This window comes from Rhinolophus ferrumequinum, chromosome 16 (assembly GCF_004115265.2).
Source record: "Rhinolophus ferrumequinum isolate MPI-CBG mRhiFer1 chromosome 16, mRhiFer1_v1.p, whole genome shotgun sequence".
NCBI lineage: Eukaryota > Metazoa > Chordata > Mammalia > Chiroptera > Rhinolophidae > Rhinolophus > Rhinolophus ferrumequinum.
In genome coordinates, this window is record NC_046299.1 from 34,981,161 (window position 1) to 35,004,164 (window position 23,004).

A 23,004-nucleotide genomic window follows, 5' to 3' on the forward strand; every position below is an offset into this window, starting at 1 on the left:
ATTCTGTTCCTCTTGACAGGTATTTGTTTAACAATAGGCATGCAGCCTAAGACAAGGAGGCGTAAGGGAATGATTGGTCGGGGTTTCTGGGATTTTTTTTTTCCTCCAGAAGGAGTTGTAAGATGAGAAACTCCCCTTTTCTGTCTTAAACCCGGCTGTGATGACTAGAGCACTGGCTGTCACCTTGGGACCAAGAGGACACTACTAGTGAGGGCAAGCCAACTGAAAGTGAGTCCTTGGAAGACTTACTGAGCTAATAAATTCACTGACCCTAAAACTTCTCCATTTCCAGAATTCTTGTTACACGAGGGACTAAATGTCCTTATAACTTAAGCCATTTATTCAATAAGTATTTATTGAATACGCAGGTCCTCGTGTAGGTGCAAAAGGCATGGCAGGGACAACGCAGAAATCCCTTCGTAGAGCGGACATTCTAGTGGAGACAGTTGATAAGTGAGTAAATGAATGACATATTAAAAGTGGGACTGATGCCTGCCACATGCCCGCAGGCCCATTTTTACTTTTCCTTGCCCTTCTCTTTTCCTAGAAGTTGATTTGAATGGAGGGCATCACCAGGCTTCCCTGTTCCCTGACTTCCAACTGAGTTCAGCCAATGGGGAACCCCAGCAGGAGACCAGAGGGTAGAGAAGAGAGAGACCAGGGTATTTACCCTCACTTGATGTCATTGATAGGGTCTGCAAGTTTAAGCAAAAAACAATATATAATGAAACCAATTTTGATATAAACAAGAGTTACGTTCCTATGGCATCTCATCAACATTATAATGAAACAATATTGAACAAAACAGTGTTATTGGAGAAGCTGCTCTATATGTGAAGGGATAGGCTTTTAAAAAGGAGGTGAGGAAATGAACTTAGATGAGCTGAGAATTCTTCGAATTTTGGTGCTTTTTATTTCCATCTTTCTACTTTTTTCCAAAATAATCGTATCTCCACGACTCTTATATGACCATGAAAAGCTGCTGGGGTGGCTTTCTCTTGCTCAACATTCAGTGACTTCTTTCTCATCCTTCAGTTGGGGATTCAGAATCTCCTCCATGGCAAAGCCATTGGAAGAGTCAGCTCCCTACTAGACAGTACAACACACAGTACACAAGCCTGTGGTAACATAAAGTACAGCATTTTGCCTCCTGGATTGTTTGGGGCGGTGGGTTTGAGAGCTCTTAGATTAGGAACTAAGTGAAAAATAAGACAAAGGATAAGATAAATAAGACTCAAATATTACCGTTATTACTAGTAAAATCTAGCCTAGGGGCTGTAGCTTAGGTGTGAGAACAAAATAGCCTTCCTGAACTGTACCTTCTATTTGGGCAGACTTGTCCTGTCACACAAGTCCAGAGAGGGCAGACTTCACTCTGCCAGGGAGGAGATTCTTCCCCTGGATGGATGAGCTGCAGAGAATACCAGCCCTCTGTGAGGAGCTTCCTTCCACGAGTGATAAATGAGAGGATGGGAGGAGCGTACCAATTACATCCAAATTTACCAGTCAGATAAGTCGCACCATCTCCTCTGCTACAGAGTTAGGAAAGGGGAAGAGGGAGGTCCGGAATTTTGCTACGGCTGAGCTCCATTCATTCAAAAAGAAACATCAAGAGTGGGAAAGGTGCTCTACTCTTGCCCTCCTCTTCTGCTACAGATTGTCTGTCACTCTTCCCTTGTCAGTTTGAGCTACCACCTGTGCTATTCAATAATCACTACTACCCATGTATGAGGATTTATATGTCAATTAATTAACATTAAATACATTACAAAAAATCAGCTTCTCAGTCACACTGGCCACATTTCAACTGCTCAGGAGCCACATGTGGCTAGCGGCTGCTATATTGGACAATGCAGGTATATTACATCATACCCATCAAAGAAAGATCCAGCTGACGGTGCTACTGTGAGACTGTGGCCTTACTCATCTTTGTGTCATCAGTGCCTATAACCGGGCCTGACTCAGAGACACTCACAAGTGTTCATTGAATTGATAAGTGAACATAGACTACTGTGATTTGTTTTTCAAATCTGCATGTCTAAAAGATCTTTTCATTTCGAAGCAGCAAGATATGAAAATAGATATTTTGTTAAATGAAATAAATCAGTTGAAGAATATGCATTCTATAATCCTATTTTTTAAAGTTGTTACTGAGAAAGTGAGTTACTTTTGAGTAAAAAAAAAAAAAAAGAAAAGTAACAGGTTAGGTAGTATGCTGTTTTCCTAGGAATGCAAAGAAAATTACAGCTATCCTTAATGGGAATTATTAATGAAAGGCAATTTTAAGAGTAGGTAGACTAAAGCATTTAGGAACATGATTGAAGTATAAGGACAAATCACAGGCTTTGGGCTGATGGATATTACATGCAAACCATGAAATCTGATTCATAAGGAATGTGCAAAGTAATTTTTTTCTTTCCCAAAATATGGCTCCCTTGCTCAGCTGCAGAGAAAGATAGGGCCAGATGGCACAGTTCTGCCTCCTGACACAGCAGTATACTTCTCTCACCTCTCCTTATAGAAATTACTTTTTTCTGTTGCAGAAGGCATCTTAACCCTGGGAATAAACCTAGTGACTGTGTCAGAGTCAGAATACTGATACACTGATTGTGATTATCCTTTTGCAGCTTTTATTTTGCTCCTCATTTGGTAGTTTATGAGCACACAGATGCTGGATCAGAACTCAGTCCATAAAATTAAGACATTCTGTTTGACAGAGCCAAATCTAGATTGCTGAAGCAAGGACAGTAAAGCATGAAGCAATGCCTTAAAAAGTAGCTAGGACCATCTAACCGACACTAAGAGTCAACATGGTTCCAAAAGTGAAAATCTTTAGGGGCTGCAGTAATTTCTCAGAAAAAAAAAGAGCTATCATTATGAGACTACTGAAACCAATGAGAGTGACAAATAAAATGATACAGAAAGACCAGTGCAATTACATCTCTACTGTTTTATTTTGTGCTCAGTTGATGGGAGACAATAATATTTTCATCAAACTATTAAAATGAATGAAATTGAAGATATAAATGTAATCATCCAGAAAAATGGCATTAACAAAATAGTTTAAAAAGTATGCATGATAGAAATGACTTCTTTGTAATTATTAAGTTCATTAACTATTATTCATTCTTAAATCATGATGAATGCATCTCTCGGGAGCTGATATTGGAAGAGGTTGAGTTGTTCAGTAAATTACTTCTTTCTTAATGATTTTTTTTTTCTGTTGCTTTTTTCCATTTTCAGACCCACTATGAAAATGGAGAATATATCATCAGGCAAGGTGCAAGAGGAGACACCTTCTTTATCATCAGTAAAGGAAAGGTAAGCTCTGGTAGCACAAGAGAGTGATGGAGGAGGGGAACCTGTGACCCCTCAGCGACCCCTGGGGAAGCACCTGTGCACATTTTGAATTTTTCTATGTTCTAAAAATGAAAGAGAAGTATTTTAGAATGAATTTCCCAAAAACAATACAAAAGGAAGTGCAACTTTGAAGACTAGTAAATTGTCTGCGTTAATGTAAAAATCACGATATTAGATGCCACTTATATGTCTGCATTTATGGGAAGATTCTCATAATTAAAATTAAATAATAAAAATGGAAAAGACTAGGGTCTCTTAAAAATTTTTAAGAGGAAAAAAATCCATCCAGTCATTAGGAACAGTAGCCTTGCTGTAGTGAAATATCTGGACTTTGAAAGCATGTGGCCCAAGTTTGAATCCTATGAGACTGACTAGTTTTAGTATCCATAGGCAAGTAGCTTAACACTCTGAAGGCAACAAGGATATAAATGTATCAATGTTTTATTGTGTGTTTATAAAGAAATATTGAGTGACTACTGAAAAACTATTAAAATGGTAAATTATAGAGGAAGAAATAAATATGGGGTAGACAAGGGATAGGAATAAAAGAATCAGAATCTGTTCCTTATTATAATGTTTTAGTTTTTTGATATTATGAATATATTATATATTTTTATTTAAAAACTAAGAAATTTAGTGAATTGGAAAATGGGGACTTATGTAGTAGATTAATACTATAATATTATATTGCTAAGAAGACTTTAAATGTATTTTAATAGTAAAGTCATAATCATTTTTGCATTTAAGTATCATTGCAGTATAACCTATGATTTGAATTTATTTTGCTTTATTATAATGATCCTTAAAACGGCTTTATATGTATTAAGCATCCTAAAAGATGGTGAAGGAAATGCAGGTGGAACAGCTTTTATTTTTATAATTGTTAGTTTAAAAAAAATAAGTAAATTTATTTCTTCTAATTTAACAAATATGACTGACCAGTACCTTATAGCTCATTTTAAAATAGGAAAGAGATCTAAAGAACCACAGTGAACAGGATATGTGAAAGATTATAAATCTTGTTGGATCACATTTTAGATAATCCTCTTTGGACTAATTTTGAATCAAGAATGTGCATATGTCAATGATTTTATCAGTGGTGTGCCACACTGAAGTGAAAAATGTGATATTTGTACTTGTATCATACCCATTGTTTTGACTGATATTAGAAAGCCTGGGATAGAAATACAAGTCAGGGACCAGCTTTCTAAAAGGCATCATGAAATGACATGTCTGACCACAGTTATAGTTGAAACTATATCTTGTTTTTTCTATTGTTAGAAAATTAAGAAACTTTAGCACTTTGTGATTTATACATAAATTGTTACAGCCTACCATTTACTGTTTTATTTCTTAACATTGACTAAAGAATCAGGGAAAATTGAAAATCTTCACGAATATAAATGATTCCATTGGTCAGAGGGAGACTTTTTATCCCCATGATTTGGGTTTATTTTTACTTTATTACATTATTAATTCTTTGCTATCAGGGAGTGATATGTTTATCAGGTAAGACGAATTTCTGACACGTTTATGTGGATACCGTATTACTACTGCAAATTCCCAGAATTGCCTAAAAGAAGCTGTGTTTGTAACCAGTTTCAGCTGAAGACAGTTGCAGTATTGGTACTGTTTTATGAGTTTCATAATATGTCTAAATAGAAAAAGAGTGGACATTATGCCAGAGGAACTGATTCCGTTGGCAATATTTTAGAGTGCCATAGGGATTCTGGGAGAGAGGTAGCAAGAATATACTGGGCTCTTTTGACAGATTCAAGATATTTTTTAAAACCAGGAATGTTTTGTTTTAGGTATATAGATGTAAACTTGTTTCACATGCATTTAAAAAAAATTATAAATGACAACCCTGGCAAAGATATTTTTCTTGTTACCACCAAACTGTCTTTTCCTTAGGAAATGTGCAACAGAGACATACAACAGGGGGCTATAGAACTACGAATGGATTACCCCTTGTTCAAGTCCATTTATTTAAGTGTAAAACAGTTTTTATCCTTCAGTAAAGCACAGCTACACAAAGATAAAAACATTATAAAATAAACTGTGAAATATCTGTTTACTGCCATTAAACCTATACCAACTGATTTTTCTAAAACTTGAGGCAGAATGCGGCAGTAATGTCTACAGTACCTGGTGGTGCCTTAAGTCGAAGTTGAGTTATTTCTCTCTACTGTAATCGGTCCATTTCGGTTGCCTGAAAACATGAAGGCTCCACACTCCTAACAGCAGTAAGTTATAAAGCACCAAAGGGTTCACAAGAACATGAAAAATATCTCTGATGAAAGTTTATGTATCTATCCCTGTTGTTGTGTTACATCAAAAAATAAACTATATCTCCATAAATAAGCTGAATCAAAATTGAATGGGATTCATAGATCAATTCCAGAGATTCGAAAATTCAAGTGCAATTTGCTTTTCTGATTTTATTAAAAAAATACCTTGTATGCTTTCATTAGGAAAAAGTATAATTCATAGATTCTTGTCTATTACTAAATGACATTTACAACCACACGGATTTGCTTAGAATTAACAAATGTTTAAGGGAGTTAGTTAAACAAATTGGCTTAACACAATGTTCTGTGTTATTGAATATGGAAAAAATACCCATTTTTAAGCAATATGTGCAGAACGTTGTTTGAAAAAAAGAGCTGCTTTGTGGACTCTTCAGTTTTATAAACTATTAATTACACAGGTGGGAAAAGGCTTTGGTTTTAGGATTCCACAGTTAGGTAGGAAAATGCTTACCTGACTAACCACTATTCTCTAGTTGAGTTTGCTCCATAAGTCTGTAGAGTCCAGATTTCTTTATAATAAACATTACTTTGTTTATAAAACCCATGGAATCTGTACTAAAACACTTTATTTTGTTTCTAATTAAACATGTTTGTTGAGCATATTTATATTTTTTATTGAAAATTTTGGTAGTAAAGATTAATTGTATGTATTCTATTTAAAATGTCTAATTCCTATTTCCATCCTTAATTTTAAAAATTATATTTGGTTGTAAATAAATCGTTTTAAACTTTTAAGTTACAAGACCATGCATATGTCTTATAGAAAAATTAATCTATAGGTTAAAAAACATAAAAATGCACACTCTTTCATATATCTAGAACTAAAAGTAATTAATGTTCTAAATCACATTTTATGGCAACAATAAAAGAGAAATAATAGTGATCTGCGATAATTATTTTACAATCAAATGCATGGAATTTCTGAAATAAGAAGTGAGAGAAATAGAAGGGGAAAATATGGAAAAAGCAACTGACTTTATGGGACACTTATTATTGAAAGGATGCTTTTGATAGATTTTCTCCTTTAATTCACACACACATACACACACACACACACACACACACACACACACACACACACCCCTATGATAAGCCTCCCATTTTCTGGACATGGTGGCCAGGTGACAGGGGTTCAAACAGACTAAATATTATCTTTAAGGTGCCATAAGTAGTTTCTTTCCACAGCATTGTGGATCATAAAGTACTTTGTGGTTTAAGTGAAAATTATATAGGCCACAGTTAGGCTCTCTCTCTAGATGTTTAGTTTTCTCTACCATGAATTTTTTTTAGAATTAAAGATGCAAATGTTCATGACTGGTGTCGGTGCATATTTAGAATGATTCATTATATATACAAAAAAAAAACTGTGGAAATTAGAACTTTAAAGGAAAGCTTTTATTCTTGTTCTTTGAGCTGCTTATCTTTTCATATTCATGGATTATCCACTTAGGTTTTCCCTTACATTAATCATATAAGCAGAAAATGTTTTATTCTTCAGGTAGCCCATTTTTTATGTCTATGCCAATGAATTTCAATAACATCTTCTTAAAGAACATTTCAAACTCCACTGACATTTTTCCATGGCTTGCATTAATCTGAATTTCTAATCTTTTTTTCTTAACCAAATGGCAAGTGTATGGTTATAGCATATATCCTTATATCTAATTTTGAATTAATGATCTTAACTTGTAGTATATTATACCTTAATCCATGACTTTTTTCTTAACAGCCAGAAGGAGGGACAGATATGATTTTGTTGAATTGCCTCATTGTATAGATGAGAAAACTGAGGTTCAGACAGACAACAGTGTATCAATGTTTGTCAAAGACTGTCCTGCAGAACATTTGCATCTAACTCCCCTACATTAAACTTTTGAAATTCAGCTTTACAAGACCCACTAATCAGAATCTGAGGAACCTTTATTTTAAGTAAGAAGTGCACCCTACCCCACCCCCGGCAAAGTTTGAGAATCACTGGGCTAGTGAATCTCCATTCACATCTGTAAAAGCCTTATCAGCATGCAAATGAGCATCTCTATGACAGAGCTTAGTTTTAAAAACCTGCATTTCCATGGTTTTGACACACTGTGTGGAGGAGTAGTCAAGTGGATGAGTGGAGAATAATAATTGAATTCCCTCCACCTTGCACAGACCATCTTAATACTCACAAAAAGTCTGGTCCTTGACATCCACTTTCTAAATTCAAAAACCCGAAGCATCGTATTTTGAAATGTGTTTAAGTGTCTGGAATTGTCTCAAGACATTAGTTTCTCCACTTCATTTTCCAGGCAGGTGTATTTTAACTATTTAAACTTTCTGGATGACACATAGCCAGTTTTATGAATATTAGTAGATCTGGGGAAGGAAGTGAGTAACACAAAGGTAAAACTTACTGCATTTCTGTCTTCATTCATGTGATGAAAACATTATCACTTGCCTTCTGTGGACTATCACACAAGTCACAAGTCCTGCATGGGCCAAGTTACCTTGTTAGTAAGGAGATTTTCTGTTCGAACAATTTACAGCTCTTTATTATATGCTTAGTATAAATTGTAGAGAATGCCAAAGAATTACCCATTTTTTTAGAGAGCATACTGTTATTATGAATTTAAAAGACGTGTGTAATTTATATATCTTTAGAAGAAGAAATCTTGCTGAATGAAGCATATGGGCAGTAAAGTTGATAGGAGACCTGCAGGATGGCGTCATGAAAATGTGACTGGCCTTTGAATGAAGCTGGATTTTTCTTAAGGAAAGAGATAGACATATTCTAGAGAATCTGGGCTATGCATGTAGAGGTGTATAGAAAGATGTTCACTGCCACAGAAAAAAGTGGAAACGATATAAGTGTCCATCTACAAGAAAGAGGATAAATAAGTGTATTTATGGAGAGGAAAAAAACAACGGATGAACTATATTTAGATCTAATACATGGAATAAGTAAAAGAATGTTAAGAGAAAATATGTAGGTCACAAAATGATACACACCATATTATGCTGTTCATATATTTTAAAAACACATGCATGTAAACACATAAAAAAAGATTGGAGGAATGTTCACTAAATTCATTATAATGGTTGCCTCAAAGGAGGTAGGAAAGGGAATAGGGATGAGGATTCAGTGAAATTCAAATTTCTGAACAATTTATTGTTTCTTGAAAACAAGTTGAAATTGTAACGAAATATTTGAATGTCATTTCTTGCAGTTTGCATGGGAATTTGTGCCATTACTTTTTGGCCCCTTTAGTGATAATGTACTCATTTTCTTCATAAAAATAAGTTTAAGGAAAAGAAATAAGAAATGGAATGACCATTATCACATAGTGTTCATTTGGTCATCCACGGTATATGATGGATATACATTTTCATTGCTTCTCTTTGCAGGTAAATGTCACTCGTGAAGACTCACCAAGTGAAGACCCAATCTTTCTTAGAACTTTAGGAAAAGGAGATTGGTTTGGAGAGAAAGCCTTGCAAGGGTAAGTAGATCACACCTTCCACAGTTTTTGGTTGAGTACTACCTACATTGCTATCTTAAAGATTGAGCTCTTAGCAAAATAAGCTCTTTGGTGCTTATCCTAATAGCAGGACCTTTGATCATCATTTTTATTTATTTCCAGCTGGATTTGTAATCCGTATAGATAGACTGTGAGATTGATTCATGATTAATTTATGTAATAAACCATTATTTTTATTAATAGGAAAATTTCTCAGCTTTATGTTTCTTAACCACAAGTTCTATAAAGACTAAAAGAGAAGGAGAAGTCTCTGCTAAGTTTACTTTGTACAGCAGTTTTAGTTAAAATCATAGGAAGGTGGTTGGTTGAGAATTTTGAAATCCCTAAACCTGATTATAAAGACGACATACCAGAAAACAATGAAGCCTGTTTAGGATTCACCTCTGGCTCGTTGTGGTCATTGCTGGTTATGGTAATGGAAGTGAGGAAGGAGGTGGGTGTGGAGGTAATGTACATCCAGCTTCACTCCAGATGGGCTCTGGAGGCTGGGCTCGCAGAGGTGTGCTGCAACAGCACTCATCCTCCATTTGTAAACTAAGACCTCAAGAAGCAAGCATCTCTTCCCCGCACATCACCCCTACTCCTTGTACTGTGGAAGAAAAACCCAGTTGACTTTGTACCAATCATCATACAGAATGACAAATGTGACAAATACAGGATGACAAATATGACAAATAAATATATTTAGGTATTCTACTCTTGTTTTCCAGTAAGCAACACATCTCAATTATTGGTATATATAAAATAAGTCTTTTCAAAGTTCATGTTGTATGTTATGTATATAAGCCACTTAAATAAGAAATAACCAGTATTTATTTTTGCATCACATTCCAGGTGCAGAAGTATCTACTAGAGAGTAATAGCAATAGGACATAATTTATTCCTAAATATTTAGAACAGTCAATGTTGCTTCCATTTCAAATTATGCCTGTATTGCAAAAAACAAACAAACAAACAAAAAAACCATTATAAGCATTTTGCTTAAAATTACTATAAAGAAATAGTTTAGGGAGTTTTTATATTTTTAAAGCCACAAGGAGATACCTGGTCTTATTTTCTTCCTTACTATTTCACAGCTACAGAAATCAAGTAGAGATTTTAATGTCACTTTACTCAGGCCACATTACTTTATGAAAATTCAGAACTAAATGAATTAGATTTTCTTTTTTCTTTTACTGAGTTCATTTGATTCTTATCTGATGAACACATACTTGCCATTAGATTTTTCCAATGGTAAAATTGGAAGAAATGCCATGTTTCATGGAGACGCACAAGAGAAAACAATAAACATTATCTTCTTAGTGTAAATTGCACAAATATATCATTTGTACTTGAATCTTTCTTTCCCTGGATTATTATATACATAGACGATTCTAAAGAATAATATCACCTGATTTCATTGGTCCAGGATTAAATGTGGAAATTGTCATTTTCAGCAGAGACAAAGGCTCAGAGACATTTTCTGTAATTTCTAATGAGATCACAACTGGAACATCAGAAAATAAAGCATAATTGAGAATTGACAGATTTCCTTTTGTAGCTTACTGCCCCTGAATTTTGGTGTCAATTAAAGAAAGCTTTTATGGTGAAAACACTTTCCTAGAACGTGTCTCAAGAAATGACTTTGGGGATATGGCTCATGGAAAGTTACCAAATTTTCCTCTGATGTCAAAATTTAAGTTAATGGTATTCCATCTAGATTGAATTCATTCTATCATCATCCTAAAGTTGGCCATGTGTATCCTCACTGCTCATGTCTAGATTTTATTATGTGTACATATATATGTACAATAAACATATATACATTGTTTTATTTGTGTTTAAATTTTTACACGTGAAATCTCATTGTTTCATTTGGGGTCGATATATCTTTTTTTCTTTCTACTGTCATAAAAATTGCAACTGTGCTTTTCCTTAGTTTAGAAGTTTTGCCTTCTTTTTGTATTCTTTTAATAATTAGTCTTTAAATTTTTAATATTTATATCTAACATGTAATGTTAATCAATAGTTCTATCCTTCTCTTGAATAATATAAGGATTTTCGTATGTTTAACTTCAAATTACTCTTACCCAACTTCTGTCTGCTTTTCTAGTGTATAGTTCCATTTGATTGGCAAATCTCCACATATTAGCCATTATTATTACTATATTTTTTCAGACATCATTTACTTAAGTTTAATAACCTGGTTTGCCTATTACAACAGGTCCCAGAACAATGTCGCTTAGTTATAAAGATGAGGTATCATAGGAACTTAACTTTTCTTTATATTAATTAGCCTGTGGTAAAATTGGTTTCCTTATACATCATTTCTCTGCAGTTCCCAAAACTTATTGATGATGTGAAGTGAAGACTTAACTGTCTTTGCCTATTGCTGTTTATTACACATAGCTTATTCCTTTTGGGTTTATCCTTTAGTAATTGTTCAGAGATGATCTGTTTATACTTTTTGCCTTTTCCTATATGTGAATGAACATTGGGTTATGCATAGAGAACTAGGTTAAATTCATTTTTTATCAGCATCTTAATATTTATATCTAACATGTAATGTTAATCAATAGTTCTATCCTTCTCTTGAATAATATAAGGATCTTCGTATGTTTAACTTCAAACATTTCAAACAGAAAATATCTGTTGTCTTTTGGCATGCATAGTCTGTAGTCAGTTAAATCCTTATTCCTTTTCGGTATTGTCGTTTTTCTTTGGTACTTGTCTCTGTCTTTAATGTTCTTCCGCATTTTCACTCTAATTTCTCAAAGTGAATATATGTTTTACCTTTCCTTCATTTGATTCTGTGTGTTCTTTTCCTCTGAGAATGTAGTTTCCTCAATTCTAGAAAATCCTCAGCATTATGTCTGCATATTTCCTTTCCCCTACTTTCTCTGTTTTCTCACTTTGAAATGCTTACTATTCTAGGTTTAACCTCCTCATCCTACCATCCTTACATTCTTATTTCATGTTTATATGGTCTTTGTACTGTGCTGTGCTACATCTGTAATGGACTCAAGGCAAATTCTCTCAGATCCATCACACAATTCTCTACTTCTCACTTCAATTGTATCATCTTAAATTCCATCCATGCACTGAATAGATTCCAGTAACTTTTAAAAATATATTTTCAGAATTTCTGCTTAGCACACCACAGTGGTTAGGAGTGTGAGCACTGAAATGAAACATCCTGGGTTCAAATCCCAGCTCCATCATTGTGAAGATGTGTGACCTTATTTTTCTTTAGTATTCTGTGCGTCCGGTTCATAATTTATAAAATGGAAATAACAGTACCTGCCACATAAGATTGAGGTGACAAATAAGCCAAATAATGTAGATAGTTTGTATGCATATTAGAATCATGACTCACAAATATCTTGTGCAGTAAATGTTAACTATTATTCATATCTTATTCTTTAAAATATGTTATATATTGTTTCTTCATTATAGTTTATGTCTTTGATTAATCTCTTTATTATTTTGAAAATATCAGATTCTTTGAAATGGTCTATTACCTTCACCTTTGTGGTGCTAGTCTAACACCTGTCATATCTGCTGACTCCGCTCCTTGCAGTAGTAGCACTCTCTGGCTTTGGCTTTATGAAAGGCTCAATCCCAGTCTCCGGCTCAATGAGGCCATGGCCAGACTCCTTCACCCGATCCTTCATGGGCTCTTCTATCCAGCTCTAGCTCGCGTCTCTCACCTTAGGACCCTTCTCTATTTTGAGCACTTGAGACTTTTAGAGTTTTTATTTTGTTCTTTTTGGGTTTGAGTGAGGATTATAATCAATTTGGTTGTTAGTGAAGGTTATTCATGTGAGGATTATCATAGATAATCTATGTAAAATGTAACAGAATGCCTTGTGGGATATTTTCCATGTTGTCCTGGATTTCTGGCTGAAGTCCAAAGCCTAAAAGCTGCCAGTACTTAGGGCTAGCTTCTTCTGGCAAAACTGACAAAGAAGAGCCAGAATTGCTTTCTCAGTATCACTATTCTATCTGTACGATGGAGAAGTGGGGATACTAAAGGGTGGCCTGTTGGGGACACCACTGTTCATCAAAAGAAGTTGCTCACTCAATTCTGTTCTCAGCTTACCTTTCTTGTTGAAGTTTATAGGTGAAACGGTGATGAAAATAGAGAGTGTGCTAAGTGATATTATGGAAGAAGCACAAAGTGTCATAGCAACATTATTGTATTTATAGCTCCTTCCCAAAACTTTGTCCTAACCTCCAGACTCAGTCTCCTATGGGGCACGGCTGCTTAGGTATCACTCAGGTGCACCGAATGGCACTTGATCAACAGGAAACTCATTTTTGTTCCATCCCTCAACCAAATCTATTACTTTTCAAGTGATCACTATTGCAATACGTGTTTCTCAAACCAGAAATGTGGACATTATCATTATCGTCAATTGCTACCTCTCCTGAAATGCCTGCATTGCTGTTAACAAATCCCGTTGATTCTGCCCGTAAATAACTTTAACCATGATCTGCATCTTGCCATCCTCACTGCCACAGTTCTGATCTGTCACCTGGATTACTGTCTGGCCTCCAATCGGTCAACTTGTGTCCAGTCTTGGTCATCTCTTGTTCATTTCTTACACTGTGGTTTATGACAACTTCTCTGTATTAGTTTTCTAGGGTGGCCATAATAAATTACCACAAACTGATTGTCTTAAAACAGTGAAATTTTTTCTTTGATAATTCTGGAGTATAGAAGTCTAAACTCAAAGTGTCACCGAGGCCATGTTCCCTCTGAAAACGCCAAGACAAAATCTGTTCTATAACTCTATCGTAGCTTCTGGTAGGGAATGGCAACCCTTGGCATCTTTGGCATCTATCTTCCTCATTCTAATTTCTGCCATCTCTCTTCTGTGTGTTTTTTGTATCAAACTTTCTTTCCAGTCATTAGAGTTAGGCCTACCCTAATCCAGTATGGCAGTGTCTTTATTATATCTACAAAGACCCTGTTTCCAGATAAGGTCACATTCACAGACTGGGGTTTAAGACTTTGACATAACTTTTGTGGTGACACATTCAACACATAACACTGTGTAAAACAATTAGGCCCATGTTATTTTACTTCTCAAAGGCTTCTTGTGACCCTCTCTGCTGTGACACTCCCATGTTGCGACTGGATTCTCATCACCCACACCCCTGTATCACGATCTGTGCTCTAGTCACACGGAGATCTTTTATGTCATCATCGGTCCCATGACTTATTATACTTTTAGGCATCTGGCATTGCAGTACCTATTGTGATCATGGTCTTTCCTGAAATGGATGAATAACTAAATTTACAATAAGCTTCAAGTGGGATATTAGAACCAGGAAGACCAGCACAGCACCGAACTAAAATGTACAGACATGTGGAAACTGACCTATTGCTCTGCTGGCACCTGAACCCATGATACGGTCATCTACTCTTATGTGTTAACATAAAGATGCCTAAGATACAATAGCTCATTGGGCTTTGATGTCAAGGAACCCAATGGAGGATATATGGAAACAATATTGTGGTTTTGAAGAAACCGTATTGCATACAAAATATAATCATCCACAGAGATACACACACACACTCACACACGCACTGAACACTCATATCCCAAATTATTGCTATTAGTATGAGAACACGTTTGGCGAAGCCTACACACACAATAACAAAGATCATTAAATGGGGGCAGCCAGATGGCTCCGTTGGTTAGAGCGGGGTTGCCAGTTCAATTCCCACATGGGCCAGTGAGCTGCGCCCTCCACAATTAGATTGAAGAACAATGACTTGGATGGAGCTGATAGGCCCTGGAGAAACACACTATTCCCCAATAAAATATGAAGAAAAAAAAAATTAAAAAAGATCATTAAATCAACAAAATTTGAACACCTGCTCTCTGGACTTCTCTAAAGAATACACCTATAATACGAAATTAATTATACAAAACATTTTTTATTGTTGTTTGAATTTACTTGATAATCTTGTTAATACTTTAGTGGGCACTATAGCCTTAGTTGTTGATTTTTCTTATTATAATAGGCAAGAATTGTCGCTGACTAATAGTAACCCAAGATAATTAGTTTTAAATAAATTAGGAAATTGGTTGTTTAAAAAATACTATTAAATGCAAAGAGATTTATGAGAGAGGAGTTCTTCAAGAGGAAGGCTTTAGGTCTGCTTACACAAATAGTTGTTTATATATAAAGGATCAGATTTTCATAGTTGGTGAGGAAACATCAAGGTATCTTAGAAAATGGTTTCTTTATCCCAGCTGTGATAAATATAAGGTCATTTTCAATGGTGGAAGTTGAGCTACTTATAAAACAATTCAATCCCTCATTGTTATTCTACAATATGTCATTCAGACAAATAATTTGCTTTAGGAACCACAGATAAGAAAATCCAATGTAAATTTGTAAATCTCTTCAAAAACAGATATAAAAATGTTTCATTTCAAGCTAATTTTCTTGTTAATTAACTTGGCTAGTGTTTTGTGTCTCTGTCATTTTTATTCTTTCCAGTTCTGAATGATTGCTGCTTAAATTTCCCTTTATACAGAAGAAAAATGGCTTGTTATAAATCACACTTTGCACAGGCAACAAAGATTTTAATTACTTAGATTCGTTGTCATTATACTAATCACTTGTGATGCCTGAAAAAAAATATGTTTTAAAGACCTCTAAATATTCTTGCCAAGAATTATCTCTGAATGTAATATTTACTCCCGTATCCTGATTGAAACTGTGTCCACATGAAATGAATATTTCCAGCTCACATTTGGCCTAATAGTCCTCATTTATACAATGAACTGGGAGTAAAACATATGCGATGCGATAATTGTCTTACCCCATGTTCCATGCATTAGAGCAAGTACAGTACTCCTTTTAGGACATTTCAAATAGTATTTGAGGGGATTGAATTCCACCACTCCTTTCCAGGGCCATGTTCAAATATATCAGTACATTATCTTATAGTTATCCATGGTTTAATCAAGCGACAGACAATTAGCAATTGTCAAAAGAAATACCATTTATACCACTATCACAAATTATTAAGTAATTAGAGATAAGTTTGACAAAAGATGTGTAAGACCTGTATACTGAAAACTACAAAACATTTCCAAAAGAAATGTTGAAATAGACTGTGTTCACATATCCTAACATTCAATATTGTTCTCCTTGATTTATCTATGCATCCACTGCAATCTCAGTCAAAAATCCCAGCAAGCTTTTTTGTGGAAATTGACAAGCTGATTCTAAAATTGATATGGAAATTTAAGGGACCTAAAAGAGTCAAAATAATTTCAAAAAGAAGAACAAATTTGGAAGACTAACCCTACCAGACTTTGAGACTTAATTTAAAGCTTCAGTAAAGACACATAAAGCAATGCAACAGAATAAAGATCTCTGAAATTGACCGCACATATATTGTTGCCTTAGTCAGCTTGGACTGCCATAACAAAATATCATAGAGTGGGTGGCTTAACCAAAAGAAATGTATTTTCTTAGTATTGGAGGCTGGAAGTTTGAGATCAGGGTGACAACATGGTTGAGTTCTGGTGAGGATTCTCTTCTGGTTTGCAGGTGGCTGCATTTTTTGCTGTGTGCGCATATGGCCATTTCTTGGTGTAGCACATACAGAGAGCACACAAACTCTCTGATGTCTCTTCTTATTAAGGACGTTAATCCCATCCGTAGAGCCCCCCTTTGTAGCCTTGTTTAACTTAAGTATCGCCCAAAGGCTCTATCTCCAAATACCAACATATTTAGAGCATCAGCAAATGAATTTTTCTGGAAGGGCATTCAATTCAATCCATAGCATTTACCAGTTAAGTCTCAACATCAGGTCAAAGGCATTTCAGTGAATAAACATTATCATTCTCTTCAAATGGTGTTGAAACAATTAAATATCCACTAAGCAAAAAAATAAATAAATTTGGCCCTACCCTTTGCGCCAGATATAAAAATTCTCTTAAAATGTATTATTAAAAATAAATGTATTATAGACCTAAATGTGAAACCAAAACTATAAAAGTAAAAAAATAAAATAAACTTGGCCCTATACTTTGCACCATATGTGAAAATTATCTTAAAATGTATTATAGACCTAAATGTGAAACCAAAACTATAAAATATTTACAAAAAATCATACATGAATTCTGTGCACTTTGGTTAGTTAAAGAGGTTTTTTTGTTAGTTTGTTTGTTTTTTAGATACCATACCAAAACACAATCCATAAAAGAAAAAAATAGTGATAAATTACACTTCATTAAAATTAAGAATTTCTATACTTTGAAAAAAACTAGGAGTAGGAAATGAAAATATTTTCTTTCCACAGACTGAGCAAATACATTTGCAAAATCAGATAATCTGCAAAAGGACTTGATTTCAGAATATATAAATAACTCTCAAATGTCAATAATGAGAAAACAACCTAATTTTTAAAATGGGCAAAGGATTTGAATAGATGTTTCACCAATAAAGAGAAACTGATCACAAATCAGCACATGAAAATTTGCTTCCTATGATTGGGAAATGCAAATTAAAACCACAATGTAACACCACTCACTGTACATGTATTAAAGTGTCTAAAATTTAAAATTTTGACCATACCGAGTATCGGAGAAGATATGGAGCAAGTGGAACTTTCATATGCTGCCGGTGGGAAATAAAATGGTATACCACTTTTGAAAACAATTTGGCAGTTTCCTGAAAAGTTAACCATAGGGAGCATTTGAGATCTAGCTCCCTGGCATATGTCGTCAGTCTGGCTCAAATAAATTCTTAGAAAAATTCAAAATAATAAAACCAAAAATAGTTAAACATGTTACCTGCAATATGACCCAGCCATTCTATTCCTAGGTATTTATGTGAAATATGAAAGCTCATGTTCATACAAACACTTATATACCCAAATGTTCATGACAGATTTATTTGTAATATCCCCAAATTCAAAACAACTGAAATGTTAATAAACAAATCGTAGTATAGCCATACAATGAAGTACTATTCAGCAATAAAAAAAATGAAGTATCGATATATTTACAACATGAAATATCAAAATAATTATAATTGAAATAAACCAAATTTAAAAAAAAGTATATACTGTATGATTTCACTTATAAAAAACCTAGAAAATGCCAAGTAATCTATAGTGACAGAAAGCAAATTAGTGGTTACCTACATGTGGAGTTTGGCAGGAGGCAAAGATTATAAAGGGATACTAGGAAACTTGGGGATAATGGGTATTCTCGTTGTCTTGAGTGTAGTGATAGAATCATGAGTATATAAATGCCAAATTTTTTAAATTGTGTACTTTAAACATGTGCAGTTTATTTAATGTCAATTACACCTCCAGAAACTATGAAAATGTGTTCAAACTTACTAGACAATCTTATAGGTGTCCTTGATATAATCAAGCGTCAGTAAGAGAACGACCAACTCTCCTATGTCTGGTTCAATACCCACCATTGCTTTCACCATTCTGCACTCGGGAGGCTCAGAGCTCCCTATGCTCCTATTACGAGAGCAACTGTTAGTAACATTATAGTTTGGGGCTTGCTTTACCCCTGTCACTGACAACACAATGTGTTAGGGCTTATTTGGCTAAATAGAATTCAAGAGCCATGGGTGCAATAAGCTCACTGACAGTAGCAGCCATACTCTACAGTCATGTGATTTTGAACAAGTCAATGCATGCAGGCAAGAATAAGCCCAAAGGGTTTTCTTGTCTCCGGGAATCAGTTTTGGGATGCGTGTTAGTGTCTATTGAGTTTAGATACACAATTATCAGCCTAGAAAACAGAACAGACAGAATTTTCTACGCAAGTGGTAGAATTTTAAGATCCAACAGATAATCCTAAGCAGGAGAAAAGAAGACTGGAAGACCACATCAGGCTCTAGATTTCACAAGTGAGTCGAGGGAGGAGAGGTAGTGTTCCATCCTTGGGTACAAGCACACAGAGGTTAGGGATGAAGACTTTTAAACAGTGATCAAGGGGACAGTACAGAGGTGGAGAAGAGCCACTGTGCCAACCAGCAGCAGTTTCCGGCAGTAAAATACGCCAGGGTTTCCCAGATGTTTCTCATTCATGTTTTACCCTTGCCTTCTCCAAAGGGAAGCTGGTATGAGTATGCTGATGAGGCTGTTCTCTACTTTAGCCTTTTTCTGAACAATGTCATTGAAAAATGGATTGGAATTCTAGGTAAATTTGTTTTAATACTTATGAAAGAGATAGCCCAAACAAAGTAATAGGTAAATTTTACATAAAGAGTTGTTTTTTCCTGTACTGTCTGAAGTCACCTGAACCAGCAGTGATCTTCGTGTCCCACGTTAGAAAATATAAGCTACGAATTACAGCAGTTGAGCCAGTACACCTATATGTTACAATAATACATTTTAAATGTAAACAACATGCATTTTAATGTCCCTGTCTTACATTTAATTGTCTGTTCACTCTCAGCAAACATGTATTGTTTACTATTTAACAATGACTTATTTAAAGGTAAACAAGACATATTTTTCTGTCCTCCAAGGCATTGTGCTAAATACTTTTGCATACAGTATTCTGTTCGATTCTCTCAGTAGTCAGTATTAATCCCATTCTACATGTTAGAAAACTGAGGCTTAGTGAAGCTAAATAGGTACCAGGTCAAACAGCTAGTAAGCAGAGAAGCTGGGAGTCAAACCCAGATCGCTTTGGTTCCATCATCTACTGTCTTCTCAGTTCACCATACTGTAGTTAACACGCAACAGTGACCAGACTAGGCAGAATGGACATCATAGAAAGTTCCCAATACATGGAAGTTTCATTTTATAACTATCTCCCTTTCCTACCCAAATTCGGTATTAACTGTACATGGGAGAAAATCATATAACTCTTTTGTTTTCTATTTTCTATTACTTTTATTCTCCTGAGATACTCATACATTTATCTTTTACCAATTACCATGATTTATTAATAGGTGATGGAGCCTCATTTATAAAGATATTTGTGGTTTCATCTCGGTCTCAGCCCTAGTTTTCCATTGCTAAACGGATGTGATTTTAAAGCAAAGGGACCTATCCATTCCATTTTCCCTTTAAGTATCTGTAGAACTGTTTCTTAAACTATCGCTTTTTCAACACTATCTCACAGCTCAGGTCTGCGAGTATTAACAGCTTAGCCTATGAGGTATAATGGCTGTCCTGTTTTCTAGAATATTACTGAGTATATCTGAGCTTAGTGATGCCCTTAGCATCAGTGGCTGACAGTTGCTTGCTACCCAGATGGCTGACTGCCTCTCTCACTGTCTACTCAAAAACATCTTTGCTGAAAACCTGCTCCCATATGGGGAAACACGTTGGTTTGAAAGGAACATTTTTCACAAACATTCCATAAGAAGAATACAGGTTTTCTACCACCCCCATCCATATGCACTTATTTTCCTTAAAAACTTGGGTTTGTTATCCTGGCGTATCCTGGGATACGCCAGGGACATTTTATATATATATATATAGTGTTTTTTTGTTTGTTTGAGTTTCTTTTCTTGTCTTGTTTTTTTTTTTTTTTTTTTTTTTTTTTTTTTTTTTTTTTTACTTTAAGGCTTTTGGAATTGTGGTACCAAACATAAATCATCAAAAATTGTAAAACATGTACCTGAAGTTAACTTTTAAACTTACGAATTTTTAAAGTAGTTATTTTTTTTAATATGTGGGAGAAAAAGTAAAAGGTATGTGGTATGTTTTTATGTTTCTAGACCTACCTCAGAATAGTGAGGATTTGAGATCATGGAAAATAATGGGTTTTAGAACTTGTGCTCCTATAAGTTGAATTTATTTTGTATCCTTCTTAACTTCCTACATCTCCAATCCATATTCCTGTAGGTGGTATATGGATGTTTCCATGTCGCTATGGGTACCTGATAAGCACTGAGGATATTAAGCAAGCTGTCACAAATCTGAGACTATCATAGACTATATATATTTTTATTTACATTTTTAACTGGTAGTTTTACTCAAAAGAAGACTGGGTAAATTATTTGTCACTAGCTACAAAAAAATTCATTTATTTCCCATTTGCTAAAGCAGAGTGAGTCATTAAGTACTGGAATATAAATCTTGCAATTTCTCCTTCTAGCAATGTCTAAATATCCTGAAAAGAACTGCTTAGCAAATGATTTTATTTAAAGTAGGAAGTGTTTGTGAAAATGGGAAATGGTATTTAAGTGATTGATGAGATAGTTTGTATTTATAGTTCTTATTATTCCTTTCATGGTTCAGAGAATGGATCACGGATTTCTGGGTCTCCCCTAAGAATGTAGTTGGATATACCTATAAGCAAATACCGTGGAAGAAAAGCAGTCTTTACTAGCATTTTATTTCTTTTTCAAATGCATTATTTTCCCTTCACATCAGTTCCTCTGTTAAGAATACCTTCATTTCCTTAGTAACTCTGGTGTGAAAGTTAAGAACGATCTCTGAAAACCACCCCCCCCACCCCGCCCCGGCCACAGCTCTCCCTCCTTATATGGGCACCACATTTTGCATACTGTTCTTTCACAGTGTTTCTTATATTAATTCCTTTCTCTCTTTATCACTTTTCCCACTGCAATTTGGATATGATTTTTTAACCTATATCTTATGTTGTTAGATTCGTTTTCTATTTCATCATATCCTAATACATCATAAACATCACAACCCTAGGCCAGGCAAGTAAGACCCTTGCTCTGGGCCTGAGCTTTAGCTCGTCCCATTCTAGCACTTGTCTGCTATACCTCTTTCCAAAGGAAAAGTCATCTTCAGAGAGAGCGGGCTGTGCTGAATATGACCACCTGGAGCCTGTGCATCCCTTCCTGGCCATCCTCAGGGAGCAGGTAAGGGAGACAGGGTGGCAGTATGAGGGGTGTTGCTGTTTTAAGTAGGGTGGTCAGGCAGAGTCCTCAGTGAGGATGTCACATTCACAAAGATTTGAAGGAGAGAGAGAATGAGACACAGATGTCTCATGAAGGAAGAATGCCCCGTGTACTGATACAGGGTCTCACCAAGTCTACTTGATATCATTGGTGAACCAACCATTTAATGTCCTTTCTCATCTCTGACCTTGGCAAAAGTTGGCACTCTACCTGGAAAGCCCTTTCACGTACCTGTTACTGTGCTTATTAATATTTAATAACCAGCTCTCTGGGGACGGGGGTGGGGGAGAGGAAAAAAAACACAGCACACAAATAAAGACTAACTCTGGTGATTACTGATTTCTGTGTATAATGCTCCACTGTGACCAAGTTACCCAAGTGATGGCCCTGAATGTGGCGTTAGGAAGGAGAGATGTGAAAATGAGCTCTCACAGCTGCTATGAGGTAGCTCCTTCATAGCACTTGACTTATTTTCTGTCACAAGGCATCACCTATTTAAATCTCCCTCTGCCCCTGAACTATCATCCCATGGTGTGTTTCATACCCTTCTTCTGTTCTCCAAAAGCACGCTACATTCTTACCTCTATAATAGCATTTTCATTTTCTGTCTGCCCATTTATTCAAAAAAATTTAAGCAGTTTTAGCATAGTCCCTCACATAGCTGGATCACGTAGTATATTTTTGAAGTCACTGATTTTAGTAGGTTGGTACTATTTTGTTCTTTGGAAATTTCTACTTTTAATATTTGATCATAGTAAAGAATCAGTTAATTATTTCAAAGTGATAATGACATTGTCATTGTGAAGTTTAAAAGAACCCTTATATTTTAGAGATTGACAAATATTTGCCAATAAATATAAAATACATGGAGTTTGGATTTGCTTTAGAAAAGTCCAGAGGAGTGGTGGGTGGGGGCCGGGGGATATAGATGAGAAGAGATTGGC

The 23,004-nt window shown here is 35.2% G+C and overlaps 1 protein-coding gene across 2 annotated transcripts in view; it reads left to right on the top strand.

Annotated features, from left to right (window-relative positions):
* PRKG1 (protein kinase cGMP-dependent 1) overlaps nucleotides 1-23,004 on the top strand; it is a 1,124,480-nt gene that overhangs the window by 929,456 nt on the left and 172,020 nt on the right. For both annotated transcript variants that reach the window (XM_033130095.1, XM_033130094.1), the window contains exons 6-7: nucleotides 3,244-3,321; nucleotides 9,057-9,151. In XM_033130095.1, coding sequence (XP_032985986.1) covers nucleotides 3,244-3,321; nucleotides 9,057-9,151 — 173 coding nt within the window. The remainder of the gene's footprint in view (nucleotides 1-3,243; nucleotides 3,322-9,056; nucleotides 9,152-23,004) is intronic.